General features: G+C 36.1%; 1 protein-coding gene across 2 annotated transcripts; it reads left to right on the top strand.

The window, feature by feature from the left end:
• The first annotated feature begins 6,403 nt into the window (after positions 1-6,403).
• LOC145634633 (protein RAE1-like) lies at positions 6,404-11,950 on the top strand. Of its 2 annotated transcripts, none has more exons than XM_081686040.1 (12): positions 6,404-6,485; positions 6,780-6,847; positions 6,991-7,077; positions 7,989-8,066; positions 8,187-8,380; positions 8,836-8,977; positions 9,750-9,830; positions 10,748-10,876; positions 11,084-11,161; positions 11,253-11,324; positions 11,445-11,525; positions 11,635-11,950. In XM_081686040.1, the coding sequence occupies exons 2-12, from the start codon at positions 6,785-6,787 to the stop codon at positions 11,683-11,685; spliced, it is 1,056 nt and encodes a 351-aa protein (XP_081542166.1). In that variant the 5' UTR covers positions 6,404-6,485; positions 6,780-6,784; the 3' UTR covers positions 11,686-11,950. The 2 variants fall into 2 exon arrangements, with proteins under 2 accessions (XP_081542166.1, XP_081542167.1); XM_081686041.1 differs by lacking the exon at positions 6,404-6,485 and adding an exon at positions 6,513-6,678.
• The last annotated feature ends 2,362 nt before the right edge of the window (positions 11,951-14,312 follow it).

Below are 14,312 nucleotides of genomic sequence, written 5' to 3'. Positions count from 1 at the left end.
TGTTAGTTGTGTTATTATTATTAATTAATCATGGCATCAAACCCGAACGTTTCCTCCTCCTCTAGAAAAGCCAAGTCAACACGTAGGGAATCACCAAACCCAAACACTTCAATGTCTATGCCCCCCCCTAACATGCCCTTTCCCTCTCCTAACATGCCCTTTCCAAACACTTCCACCCCTTTCTTTCATCCCCAAAACACGGGAGGGCAAGAACAAATGGATGATATGGCTCCTTGGACCCAATTTCAACAAACCCAATTTCAACAATATGAATTTCCTTTTCCTCCTCCTCCTCCTTCCCAAGGTAGCCAAACACAAGCTTGCGGGTCGAGTGAACCATCCACCCATAATCCTAACATATTAGAGTGGTGTACCGAAGAGGATTTTGCTCAAACCAAAAGAAAGAGTGGATGTTGGGTACATTATCAATTAAGTAAAGATGGAAAAAAATGCAAGTGTCGGACTTGTGGTAAAATTTTCTCGGCCGATACCAAGGGAGGGACGGGACACCTTACTAGGCATACAAAAAAATGTGGTGGACCATCTAGTGATCCAACCCAACCTAAAATTTCTCAATTCCATCCACAAGGTTTCATTTACAATTACGAGAGAGATAGGGATGAACTTGGGAGAATGCTTGTACATGCAGAACAACCTTTTCTTTTCGCCGAAAATGATGCCTTCAACAACTATATTAACCGAGCACTACAACCAAAACACAAAAAAATGTCCCGAAAAACCGTTCGATCTGCTGCCATGAAGACTTATCTAGAGTACAAATTGAAATTAGTAAATGAATTAGCTAATCTTCCTTGTAGAGTTTCTTTAACCGCCGATGCATGGGATGGTGGGTACGGACTTCACTATTTATGTGTTACTTGTCATTGGTTAGATAATGAGTGGATGTTACAAAAACGCATCATTCATTTCAAAATGCTTGAATACCCTCATACCGGTCTTAACATTTCACATCATTTAATGGAAGCTATTGATGCATATAGTCTTAGGGATAAAATCATGTCTATGACTTTCGATAACGCAACTTCTATGACATATAGTGCGAATTTGGTTAAACCCCAATTAACCGATTTAGTATTAGATGGAGAAGCACTTCATGTTAGATGCATTTGTCATGTTCTTAACTTGTGTGTGAAGGATGGAACACAAGCAATTGGTCCATTTTATCACAAAATACGGAGTGCTATTTGCACTATTAATAGCTCTAACATGAGATATCAAGAATGGAAAGGTTTTTGCAGGCAACAACGGATTAAAACCATAAAAATAGCACCGGATTGTCCAACTAGGTGGAACTCCACCTATGAAATGTTGAGTCGGGCAATCGAGTACAAGGTTCATTTAACACTTTTTTATAATATGAAATATCCACAAAATGCTTTACTTGAAGATGATTGGGCTAATTGTGAAAAATATATGCAGTTTTTACAATTACTATATGGTATGACACATTGTTTTTCTTCTGTATATAATCCTTGTGCTCATTCTTTTCTTAGCAATGCATGTTTACTTGCACAACTTTTTGCGGAACACCGATCAGAACATGTTTATCGTGGATATCTTCCATCCATGGAGGATAAATGGCGTAAATATTACACCGATATTCCTAAGATTTATATTTTTGCTTCCATTTTAGATCCTAGACAAAAATATGATGGCACCTTTTTATTAATTGATATTTATTATAGTAACATGAATTTTGAAGATGATGTTGAAACTTTTAAGAATAAGGTGACGGATGAGTTTTTTAATTTATATAATGTTTATGAAAGTAAATATGGAACCGTGTCTCGATTTGCCCCTTCTCAAACATCCAAAAATGTAAGTAAACGGGCCAAAGGTTTATTTGCACAAGCTGCTAACTTGATGTCTAAGTATTCAGGTACAGAATCATCATCATCTAGGAGAACTCAAAGCGATGTTTCGGAGTTGCAAATGTACTTAAGTTACGACTTCATGAAAGGCATGGACGATGAAGAGAAGTTTGGCCTCGACATCCTCGATTGGTGGAAATCACAAGCCGTGAAACATCCAATTTTGTCGGCAATGGCTCGTGATATTTTTGCTATCCAAGTCTCCTCCGTTGCTTCCGAAAGAGCTTTTAGTGCGTCGGGAAGAGTTCTAGACGATAGAAGAACAAGACTAAAACCCGAAACACTTGAAATGTGTGTTTGCTTCAAGGATTGGTTGGATGCCGAAACTCGTTCTCAAGATCGTACTTATGCACAAAACGACGACGATGAAGGAACGTCGACTTCTTTTAGTTCTCAATCCACTCAATTGGCGGATGAACTTGAACCTCTAGGAGACGAAGACGAAGATGAAGACGAAGGCGAAGACGAAGGCGAAGACGAAGACGACCAATAATAATTACATGATTACATATTTACATTATACACTATTGTATTCTTTTTGTATTATCGAACTTCGTATTCCGTATAATAAATGAAGTTATTCAATATTCATACACTGTTGTACGATTTTTAATTATCATTACTTATTTTGTAATTTTGTATTATTGAATTATCGTACATTCGTACGGTCGTACCGGCTACCGTCATATAATAAAATAAGTTATTCTTCAATTTTTTGTGTTTTCGGATTATCGCACTAGTATTTTTTTTTTTTATTATATGCATTTTTGTTTTTAATTCGTTTTTTTTTAACATTTATTTTTTTTTTTTAAAAAAAAAAAATAAAAAATAAATTAAGGTCGGCACGGTTTGGCCCGCGGCCCGGCACGGCACGGCCCGCTAGGCACGTGGGCCGTGCCGTGCCGTGGGCTGGGGTGTGCCAATTTCAGGCACGGCACGGCACGGCCCGCCGCGGAGCCGGCACGGCACGGCACGGCACGGCCGCCACCCCGGCACGGCCAGGCACGGCCCGCGGCGGCACGGGCACGGCCCGTGCCCATGTTTAACGGAAATACTAGTATAATACGTATAATTATACCGTAGAGATAGACTTGGGCGTATTACCGCCGCGTGATTACGCAAGGCTACTCAAAATACTTAACTCAACAACAAAACTTGCAGCGGAAACTCAACTTTCTTTTATTAATACTTATAAAAATAGTAACATTGTTATGAGTGCTCAAAAATAAAGACAAAACCAACATTCCTAAACTAGGTGAAGCAAATTCCAATAATTAATCCAATAAATTCAAAACTCATTATTCCAAAACCGATTTCAATCATTCAATATTCAAAATAATAGTTAATAAAACCAATTCCTTTATTAAGAACCAATTCCTTTTAATCCGATTTCTCTCCCAAGTGTGCACACCCCCCAAGCTAGTCTCCTTATATTACAAGGCTATTCTTGAGGAAAGACCCGGTCATTCAAAGTCCAAGGCCTTATCAATAAACCAAATCCGCATAGTGGGATTACTAACATGCTTATAAAGCATTTACAATAATAATAATTCAATGGTTCAACAAATCCTTTTAATATCCAATAGTTCCCAATATTATTTAAACACGATAAGTAATCCAAACCATTCAAAACATGATTTAAAAATCAATCATTCAAATACTTTTATTAAAATAAATACCTTCAAACATAATTTATTTCAAAATCAATTTAATTTAATCACCAATCAAATCATGTAAAACATGTTACTCAAACCAATTACTTTCAAAGGTGTCTAGCCACCCAAACGTACCTTGATCCTTGCTAGAAAAACCACACAAAAAGAACCTCAAGAACCTTGATTGAACACACCCTACAAATAAATATAACATTAATCAATATAAGGTTCACAAATAATTAAATTAAAACCTCCCAACTATATGTACATGAACCTTTCAACATAAATATTATTAAAAATATGATTTTATATAATTAAAACTACTCATAATAATTATTTATAAATCCCGATAATAATAATAATAATAATAATAATAATAATAATAATAATAATAATAATAATAATAATAATAATAATAATAATAATAATAATAATAATAATTGAATAAGAGAAGAGAATAAGAAAAGATAGGAAACCAAGGAAAAGAGAAGAATTGGATTTGCGTTGGAAAGAATAGGCAGAACTTTCAGAGGCTATAACTCCTTTGATATAACTCCGAATTGGGTGATTCTTGAGCCTAACCTCAAGAATTTTTTGAGAGGAACAATTTTCTGTGAAACGTCAATACCCCAAAACTGACCAAAAGTGCCCGAAAATTGGCTTCAAAGATAAACGGGATGATTTGTGTAAAAAGAGGAGAAGAAAAGTAGAGAATTGGTGTGAATAAGTGGGAAGAATTAAGGGTCTATTTATAGTGTTGAGGGTGTAGAAAAGATAAAGTTTAAGGTGTGATATGATTACTAGAAAATGTGATAAGTTTTTGGGGTTGTTAAGGTACTTGAATCAAATTAAGTCTAGATTAATAGTTGGGTTAAAAGATAAGAAAATTTAAATGGATATACATATGGTTGGGAGAAGAAAGATAGGAACAAAGTGAGATAATGAAGAAGAAAATTAGAGGTTAATTTAAAACAAACTAAAGTGATAACAATCAATAATAATAAAATAATTGAATAAATAAATATTGTAGATAATATCAAAATTAGTTAAATACATAATGTATATTAAATATTTATCTTGAAATAGTTAGTAAAATATGGACCGACCTTAAAAAGATAATTGAACCTATATTATTAATTTAGAAATCCGAAAATAATTAATTATTCAAATGATTAAATACTTATATTTGGCGCCAAAATTCAAATATTATTTTGGCCCCAAATAATGAATTTACTAAAATACCCTTTTTATAAAATAATTTTTAATTAATTAATTATAAAATACGTATGAAAATACGGGGTATTACAAAAATTCATTCCAGAAATTCCATACACTAATTCGACTCTACAAACTTCACTTTCCTGAACACTCAAAGCCCAATGGCAGATTTCAGACATTTAAAATCCCTGGCATGACTAGACCTGGCAAACAGGTCATTCGGGTCGGGTTCGGGTCGAGTCAATTCAGGTCGGGTCAAGTTCGGGTCAACAAATGTTCGGGTCGAGTCGGGTCGACTCGAGTCGACTCGGGTTTCGGGTCAAATTCAGGTCAGCACTTCGGGTCAAGTTCGGGTCAGGTCAAGTTCGGGTCGGGTTAAGTTCGGGTCGGGTCAATTCGGGTCGAGTCTTTTCGGGTCGGGTCAATATTTAGGATCAATTTTCGGGTCAATTTCGGTCGAGTCAACTCGGGTCGGGTCTATTCGGGTCAAGTTTGTGTTGGGTCACCAATATAAATTCACTTAAAAAAAATAGTTGGAAAATAAAGTAAAATCATTAAAAAAAAAAAAATCGTGAGTACCCATTACTTAGAAAATAAAGAAGCCTTAAAAGAAGTAATTAACCATTTCATCCTATTCTCTTATTATTCGGGTCAATTCGGGTCGGGTTGATTGGGGTCAATCAATTCGGGTTAAAATTGGGTCGGGCCACTTCGGGTTTCGGGTCATTTCGGGTCGGGTCAAGTTCGGATTTCGGGTCAATTTCGGGTCAGGTCATTCGAGTCGGGTCACTTCGGGTCATCGGGTCATGTTCGGGTCAACTCCATTTCGGGTCGGGTTCAGGTCGGGTCGGGTTAGTTCGAGTTCGGGTCATTTTCGGGTCAATGATTTCGGGTCAACTTCAGGTTACGGGTCGGGTTATTCGGGTCGGGTCAATCGGGTCGGGTCAGAATTGCCAGGTCTAGGCATGACACAACAGGTCAAACAAATAAGAAATTGATTTCCACAACAAGGTAACTAACATAACAATAGAAGACTTGTTAAAAAGTCTTAAGCACCAAAAGACAATTAAAAATAGCCAAATGAGCAAAAACAGAGACCCTACCTATACTCCATTCCTATTCATTCCAGAAAACAATTTACAAATACTCCATTCCAGAAATTCACGGCTATAAATCATCAAATTTCAACAATTTACACATGCAAAACACTAATTTTTTAATTAACCAACAAAACACCCTAATTCATCATTATAAACCCTAACTATAAAAAATACAAAAAATACAACAGACTTACCAAAATTCGTTCGAAAATCCTACTTCCGGTACCGCGAAAACCCCACCGAATCGAACCACAAACCGTTGGATCATACTCTTCACCTTGAATTCTTCGGAATTTCTTGAGAATCTCTTCGTCTCCTTCTTCGTCTTTTCGCGTACAAATAAAAACCCTCTCTCAATTTCTCACTCCATAGTAGCAGACCCTCAAAATGCTTTTTCTTTCCACTTTTTACAATTTAAAATTCAAAACTTTTTCTAAAGACAAGGGGCCCACATACTCTGCGTTTCTAGCTTTTAGGTGAAATTATCTTCTTACCCTTACTTGAGACCAACTTGGTCTCAACAAGAAATGCTGTTTTCAATATTCATTAAGCCCTCGTTACCAAAGAAAGCCAGAGTTTTGAGGGGAAGAGCCAAAAAGAGGGGTGAATCAAGCGGCTAGGTTAGTCAGTTTCTTTAACACTCAACTGCGTTTTTTTTACGAACTCACTCTCAACTGCGTTCATCTAACGCTTACATTGCAATCTCTTTCCATTTTAATACCCCCAACTCTCTTTTCTGCATGATTTTCAATTATTCTTCTACTCCTTTTGTTTTCTCTTCATAAAATTGTTGATACGAAGTATTATATTTGGGTGATTAGCTTTTTTCCTTAATTTTTTTTGATGTTTTTGTTTGATTTGATTAATTTTGATAAACCCCTCTTAATATTATGTTTTATTGGTTTTATTTTCAGTTCTAATGTCGAATTTTACATCTCTTACGAATTTGGGTCAAAACCCAAATCCCAACAAATCATATGAGGTAAGTTTTCAATTTTATTTTATTGATTTTTTAATTTAAGGTATAAACCCTAATGTAGATTATTTTATTGATTGTCTATGAAAATACAAGCAAATAAATAATGAATTGATGATGAAAATTTGGGTTAATTTATGAACTCCCAGGTGCCTCAACCACCAGCTGATTCAATTTCTAGCCTTAATTTCAGTCCCAAGGCCAATCATCTTATAGTTACTTCATGGGATAATCAGGTTGGTCTTCTTTAATTTTTTTTTGTTACATTTTCCCATTATTGCTGTATAATTGTTCTATGATTTTGTGGTGTGCTTCATTTCTTCTTTACAGTAGTGTTGCATTCTTTTATTGGGTTGCTGTGTTTGCACACACTCGATTGCGATTATGGACAAGGTTAATTTAGTATTAATTTGTGAACATTGGTTGTTGGTTTTGCAAGCTTAGTTAGCTTGTTTATAATTTGTCTTGTTATACCAAGCTTTAACTACTCTATTAAGTGTATTATCACTTAATAAGGTTGGAATGAGCCGACCGCACTTATAGGATTAACCAATTAAGGCTTTGATTGATTACTTAAAAACGTTGTGCATAATATTAACAATGCCGTTAGCTGGGGCTTAGCCCCTCTTTTGCACCAAAAAAAAATAATAAATAAACGATAGCTACTGATAATGAATTTCATTACATAGTATACCCTACAAGCATTTTTTTTCCTAGTTTGTTAGATTAACATATATTGAGTGTAGCTTAACTTACATAGTATATTAGATCAGTAACTAGTTTGTGACTAAATTGCTTGGCTTGGCACCTAGAAAGCTAGATCAACAACGGTTTAATTTCCATGCTTTCCACAATCGAGGGTGGAAGATATGCCGTGACTAAAACATGATAACAAAGTGAAAATGAAAAGAACATTTGGGTTTGAGATGGCCCCTTTGTTGAAGGGAGTTAGTAATATGTGAGAAAGTATATATCTTAACATGTTTTAATTGAAAAATGTTGCAAAATTGGCTTGTTAAGTATTTGACTATTTATTAGCCATCTCGTCTTGGATGCGTTGTTACATACACAAAGTATAACAGAGCATTTTGACTTGAAGTTGTCGCTAATATGTTTTCCTGCAATTGATCTTTTATATGATTTGTAGGTGCGTTGTTGGGAGATAATGCAAAGCGGAGCAAATGTCAATAGTACACCAAAGGCTGCCATATCTCATGATCAGCCGGTAATAATTCATTAATTCTACAAACTTAAACATGGATTAAGATAGTAATGTCTGTTAGAGTGTTAATTGCCTTTGTGCATGGGATTTCAATAAACCATTTACCAATGAACAATGTTGTAGGTATTGTGCTCGGCTTGGAAGGATGATGGAACAACTGTCTTCTCAGGAGGCTGTGACAAACAGGTGAAGATGTGGCCTTTGCTGTCTGGTGGGCAACCAATTACTGTGGCTATGCATGATGCTCCAATTAGAGAGATGGCCTGGATTCCTGAGATGAATGTTTTGGTTACTGGGAGCTGGGATAAAACGCTTAGGTGAGAACTGAATGTGTTTGCTCTTTTTCTCTCTTTTATGTACTCTAAGGAAAAAGAAGTACTTACTGGTGCTTTATTGCTGATATCCAGACTTTTAAACTTGTTACCTTTGCTTTGACATGGATTAACTTCGCATGCATAATCCATTTGCACGAGTTATTTCATCAAGCAGGGATTATATCTAGAGTGCATGAATTAGTCATAGCTAAATGGAGAAACGACTTCATTGATGGACATAGTTTTCTTTGAGCTTGACAAAGCTAAGACTTCAATGTAATGTTTGTGTTTTCACCTTTGAACTTGTAGCTTTGACACTAGTTAAATTGCTGAATGGAAACTCTGTTTTCAACTACCTCATGACTGATCACATTGCAAACTGAAAGATGATAATAGAAGAGTATCTTCTGTTTCATTGCAATTATTTTAAGATTATCAACTGAGCAATTTATTTTCAGGTACTGGGACTTAAGGCAACAAACTCCTGTCCATACCCAACAACTCCCAGAGCGCTGCTATTCTTTAACAGCACGTCATCCTCTTTTGGTTGTTGGAACAGCGGATAGAAATCTCGTAGTGTTCAATTTGCAGAACCCTCAGGTGACTTGTTTTTTGAGACTTCCATTTCTGTTCTTTACAATCTTTGTTTCACTTTATAAATACTCCATCAAACATCAGTTCACTCACTATTTTCTTTATTTAGTGGTTAGATTTTAGAAATATCGTTAGTCCCTGTGTATGAAAGTTGACCTTGAGTTAGTGAGTTTACTTAGTGAACATGTGTGTGGTACTACATACAATTTTTATTTAATTGTGTTTCTTCAAGATCCCTCTTTCTTGAGAACAAAGGAATAAATTTAATTGACTTTATAATGGATTTCTGTTTGTGCCACATTTACGCTCCTCGTTTCCATAACATCGAGAGAAAGGGATTTTCGATTCTGCAATTGGAAAACTTCAGTTGCAGAAGCTTTAAAACAATCATAAATCACTCACTATAATGTAAAAATATTATTTGATATCCTGGTTCATATTATTTGCTCTTCCTGATTGATGGTAAATGGATCTCAGTTTGGTGGATGAAAACAATGTTCAAGCAAGGCTGCCAGGGTGTTACCATTTCTTCTTTATGCAGTGGTGGCTAACTATTTATGCAGTTTACACTACCGTTTCTATTTTGGTAGACTTTTGGGTTTTTTGTTTGGGGCCAAACTGGAACTATATTAAATTAATTCCTTTAAAAGCTTAGTTTCACTTGTTCAATCCATTGATTTGTTGCAGTTGCTCAACTCTATTAATTTGAGATGCTTGTGTATCAATTACTTGCTGCAATCAGTTTAATTTTACAGTCATCTGTATCTTCCACTGACAGGCTGAATTCAAAAGGATAATGTCACCACTGAAATACCAGACAAGGTGTCTTGCTGCTTTTCCTGATAAACAAGGATTCCTGGTAAGAATTTACTCCACTTATTTTCTTTTAGAGAGAATGATACAACCTTGTCTCCTGTGGGTACTAGGTAGTTTTGATTACAATAAACTTGAAGTATGCCTACAGATTATAGTAATTGGCAAATCTATTAAACTTTATGATCCTCCATTTGATATTTAATGCTTATTTCTTGTCTGAAGCAGAGTTAATTATGCTAAGCAGCAAAATGCTTGATACCAAGATAGATGCTTATCTTAATTGGGAAAATTATAAATTACGTGCTGCTGAGAAGTCGTAGCTCTTAAGATAAGAGACTCACCTTTTTCGCATCTTCACCTACGGAATGTTTTAGCCCTTTAATTTCTAAATGTAGACAAACTTTTGAAATGAAAAAAAGAATGTTCTCAATGTTACTAAAATTTGGCACTCTAATTTTGGAAAAGCTTATGGGTCAAGTGCTTTCTATCCAAGTTCATGTTTGACAAAGCCATTCCCACTGGACTTCATTTATGAATGTGGTCTCATTTATGAATGTCAACGCTATCAAGCATAATAAATTATAAAAATATGTACCTCACTGTGTTGTATTTCACAAAAGATTGCTGTTTGAGGAATGTTTAGTGAAGCGAAGTTTAGCTTTTCTGCTTCTATCATTTGTCCAAATTGAAGGATTTACTTCATTTTTGTGTCTATAGGCTTGTTAGTTGTCATATCTTCCTTTAGCTATCAGAATTCAATCACTGAAGGTTCTGCTTCTGTTTGATTATTAAAAACCTTTTCTTTTTTCTGTTACTCATTTCTTGTTCCGGACTGAAGTTTTGTGATTCTCATCATTTTACTTATAATACCTTTTTTCTTGTGATTGGGCTTTCTTCTGTCTTTTCAATGCTATACATGCTATTCTGATATCTGTTGAATTTTATCGTCTAAATGTCCAGGTTGGATCAATTGAGGGACGAGTAGGAGTTCATCACCTTGATGATGCACAACAATCCAAGAACTTCACTTTCAAATGTCACAGAGAGGGCAATGAGATTTATTCTGTCAACTCTTTGAACTTCCACCCTGTAAGTTGCATCTTTGATTTCCTGTAATTTATGCAAAACATAACTGCCTTACTTTTTAAATAAACCCATTGCCTTTCTGTTCTCAACTTGTTGGTAAATGGCTATAAGCTGTAGGGCTTTAACATTAAAGATTTAGTTAACTTTTAAGCTAATCTTCCACCTTCTCTCTCTCTCTCTCTCTCTCTCTCTCTCTCTCTCTCTATCCAGGTACACGGCACCTTTGCAACTGCAGGATCTGATGGTGGTTTTAATTTCTGGGACAAAGACAGTAAACAGAGACTGAAGGTATCTAGGAATATTGTGCGCTTGGTCATTGTTTTGGATGTTGTTTTACTCCCATATATTGCTGGTCATTAATAGCACTATGCATTTTTAGGCAATGTCAAGATGCAGTCAACCAATAACTTGTAGTGCATTCAACAGTGATGGATCTATATTTGCATACTCGGTATGTCCTTAATATGTTTACAGAGTCTCAAAATTCCAATTCATGTCAAATTTTTTAGTTTGCGTTCATCTTCTTCTACAATTAGTAGTATTTACTGAGTCTCTTTGATTTCTATTGTAGTCATGTTACGACTGGAGTAAAGGTGCTGAGAACCATAACCCAGCAACAGCCAAGTCTTACATATATTTACACTTACCACAGGTATGGTTTAGTCTAATCACCTATTAAAATGTTTCTGTCCGAGTTCACAATTTTGAGGCTTTACCTTCTGTAAATTTCTGTAGTTATAATTCTCCTTTCAATATTGTAGGAGTCTGAGGTGAAAGGGAAGCCCAGAGTTGGCAGCACTGGCCGACGATGAAGCCTGGTATTTGGAGCTCATACAGTTTTCCGGCAGTGTACATGGCAGATAGTTGGATATATTTGGCTTAGCCTGATTGTGTAGTATTTCTTTTTTTGAGTAGCAGATGTTTTGAGACCGTCTTGGAACTATTGAGCTTCCTTTATGTCGATTTCTTAGGGCTTGATATGTTCATATGTTGGTAGATAGTTTAATATTTCGAAAAAATATGCTATCATTGCTATGTTGTTGACTTCAATTAGCAAAATTAGCTTCCATTTGCATACGAATTGTGTTCAGTTTACTAGTGAGTGATAATTTTTGCCTAATGGGCATTAAAATTCGGTCTTTGATGAATTAGGGTAAAATATACTGGAACATTAAAAAATACTTATATTACCCAATTTTGTAATGCATGTGGAATAAAATAATGTACTTTCTTCGGACTACTTTGTATTAGTTAAGCATAAAGGAAGGATCTCACTTTTTACATTCTTTACCGTTAAGGACCTCTAATTATTATTTTTTTTTCATTTTTAATGACCTAACATTTACTTTTTGGTGATAAATAACAACAATTAACCCAAGGTGAGTTAAGCCTTGGTTAATGTTTTTCTATCTTTCTCTCTCTCTCTCTCTTCTTGCTAAACCTAGGGATGTCAATGGGGCGGGGCGGGGCGGATGTTGGCCTTCCCATCCCCATCCCCACCTAATATTTTCATCCCCATCCCCGCGGCGGGTCCAATATTCATCCCCATCCCCGCTCCACCGGGTACAACTCCAAAACCATCCCCGCCCCACCCCCCACTTGGATATCCATCCCCACTTAATCCCCACCAAAAACCCGCCTAATCCCCACCCAAGATCCACCTAATATCCGTATATCAAATACACAATCTTACATAATTAATACGAATTATAAAATAAAACATTATATACACATTTTTGTGTTATAATATAAATGTCGTACAAAGTATTATAATTAATATTGTATTTCATGTAATTATTTTATAAATAAATAGAATAAAAGTATGTAATTTTGCTTTAAAAGATATATAGATGTGGGTATGAGGTGGGGATGGGGCGGGTACGAAGTGGGGCGGGTGGGGCGGGGCGGGGATGGGGCGGGTACAACTTAAAATCCACCCCCGCCCCATCACCCATGGCGGGTATGATTTTTATCCCCATCCCCGCCCCACCACCCGCCAAACCGAGACCCATCCCCGCCCCAATGGGGCGGGGATGGGGCGGGTCTCCTACTTGACCCGCCCCACTGACATCCCTAGCTAAACCCCTTGTCTCTCTCTCTTTTTTTTTCCTTCCTTTTTTATTCATAATTTTTCGATTTATTAATACTTTCAATGTCAAAGGCGTAGTCGTTGAGGTCCTTGTTCTTCTTCTTCATTTAGTAACTTGTAGAATTTATTTCAAGCTTAATTTATTATATCTTAGGGCCTATTCTCATACGATTATTTTCAATTTAGTTCAGTTCAACTCTAATAAGTTTAGTTTAATTCAGCTCGAATAAGTTCAGTACAGTCCAGTTCCTAATTTCCTTTTTTTATAAAATATTCATTTCAGTTCAGTTCAAATAAGTTTAGTTCAGTTCAAATAAGTTCAGTTCAGTACAGTTCAACTCAGTTCAGTACAGTTCAACTCAGTTCAGTCAATGAGAATAGACCATTAATTTAGATCGGCATTTTTTGTATTATAGTTTTTCCAGAATTTGGTTTCTTCAATCGATTTTGAGTTTTTTTTTTTTTTTTTTTTTTTTTTTTTTTTTTTTTTTTTTTTTTTTTTTGCGTTTTTCTATATAGTGCCCTTGAGGTATTGACTTTTCCAAGCTGTGTCCACCTATTATCAAAATTCTACGTTGTACCCCCAAGGTACATTTAGTGTCTACGATGTAACTCTACCGTTAAATTGCTGTTAACTATTGCCGTTAGTTTATATGTTTCACCACCAAAACTCAACCCTCACGACCCACGACCCTCCACCCACCACCCACCGACACACCCCAGGCCACCTGCGAGTCGAACCCACCGGCGAATCGAACCCACTAGCGAGCCGAACCCCATCAGCGATCCCTACCATCACCCATCACAGCCCCACCACCACCTAGTGCACCACCAAAGAAAGTGTTAGAATGCAATGGAGGAATTTAATTTGAATTTGAATTGAAATTTCGACAAATTAGTTTAGGGCTTTTGTTTCATTGGATTCAAATTGTAAAATTAAGTTGTTAATTGTTGTTTTTGTTTTAAAATCAATGAATTTGGTTCAAAACAATAGAAAACCTTAATTTTTCCCTCAGTTTCATTTTAATTGTAAAATCATCAATTTTGGTTCAATTAGATTGAGATTAAGTACACAAAACTTCTTTTCATTGATTTTTCCAATGAAAATCTGCACGAATATGGTTCAACTGGTCGAAAATCTGAGCATGAAGCTAAGAACGACGGTGGAGATTAGGGTCGAGGAGTTGAGAGAGAAGGAGAGAGGAGGGTGACGTGCGCGGTGGTGGTTCGAGGAGAGAGGAGCGCGGCTCGGTGGTGCGGATGAGGGTGCAGTGGTGGTGCGGCTGGAGGTGTAGTGGTGGGTAAGTGTGAGGGAGGAGAGAGAGGTGTTTTGTTTTGTTTTTTTTTTTT

This window comes from Chenopodium album, chromosome 6 (genome assembly GCF_948465745.1).
Source record: "Chenopodium album chromosome 6, dcCheAlbu1.1, whole genome shotgun sequence".
Classification (NCBI taxonomy): Eukaryota; Viridiplantae; Streptophyta; class Magnoliopsida; order Caryophyllales; family Amaranthaceae; genus Chenopodium; species Chenopodium album.
This window is presented reverse-complemented; position numbering and strand designations above follow the sequence as displayed.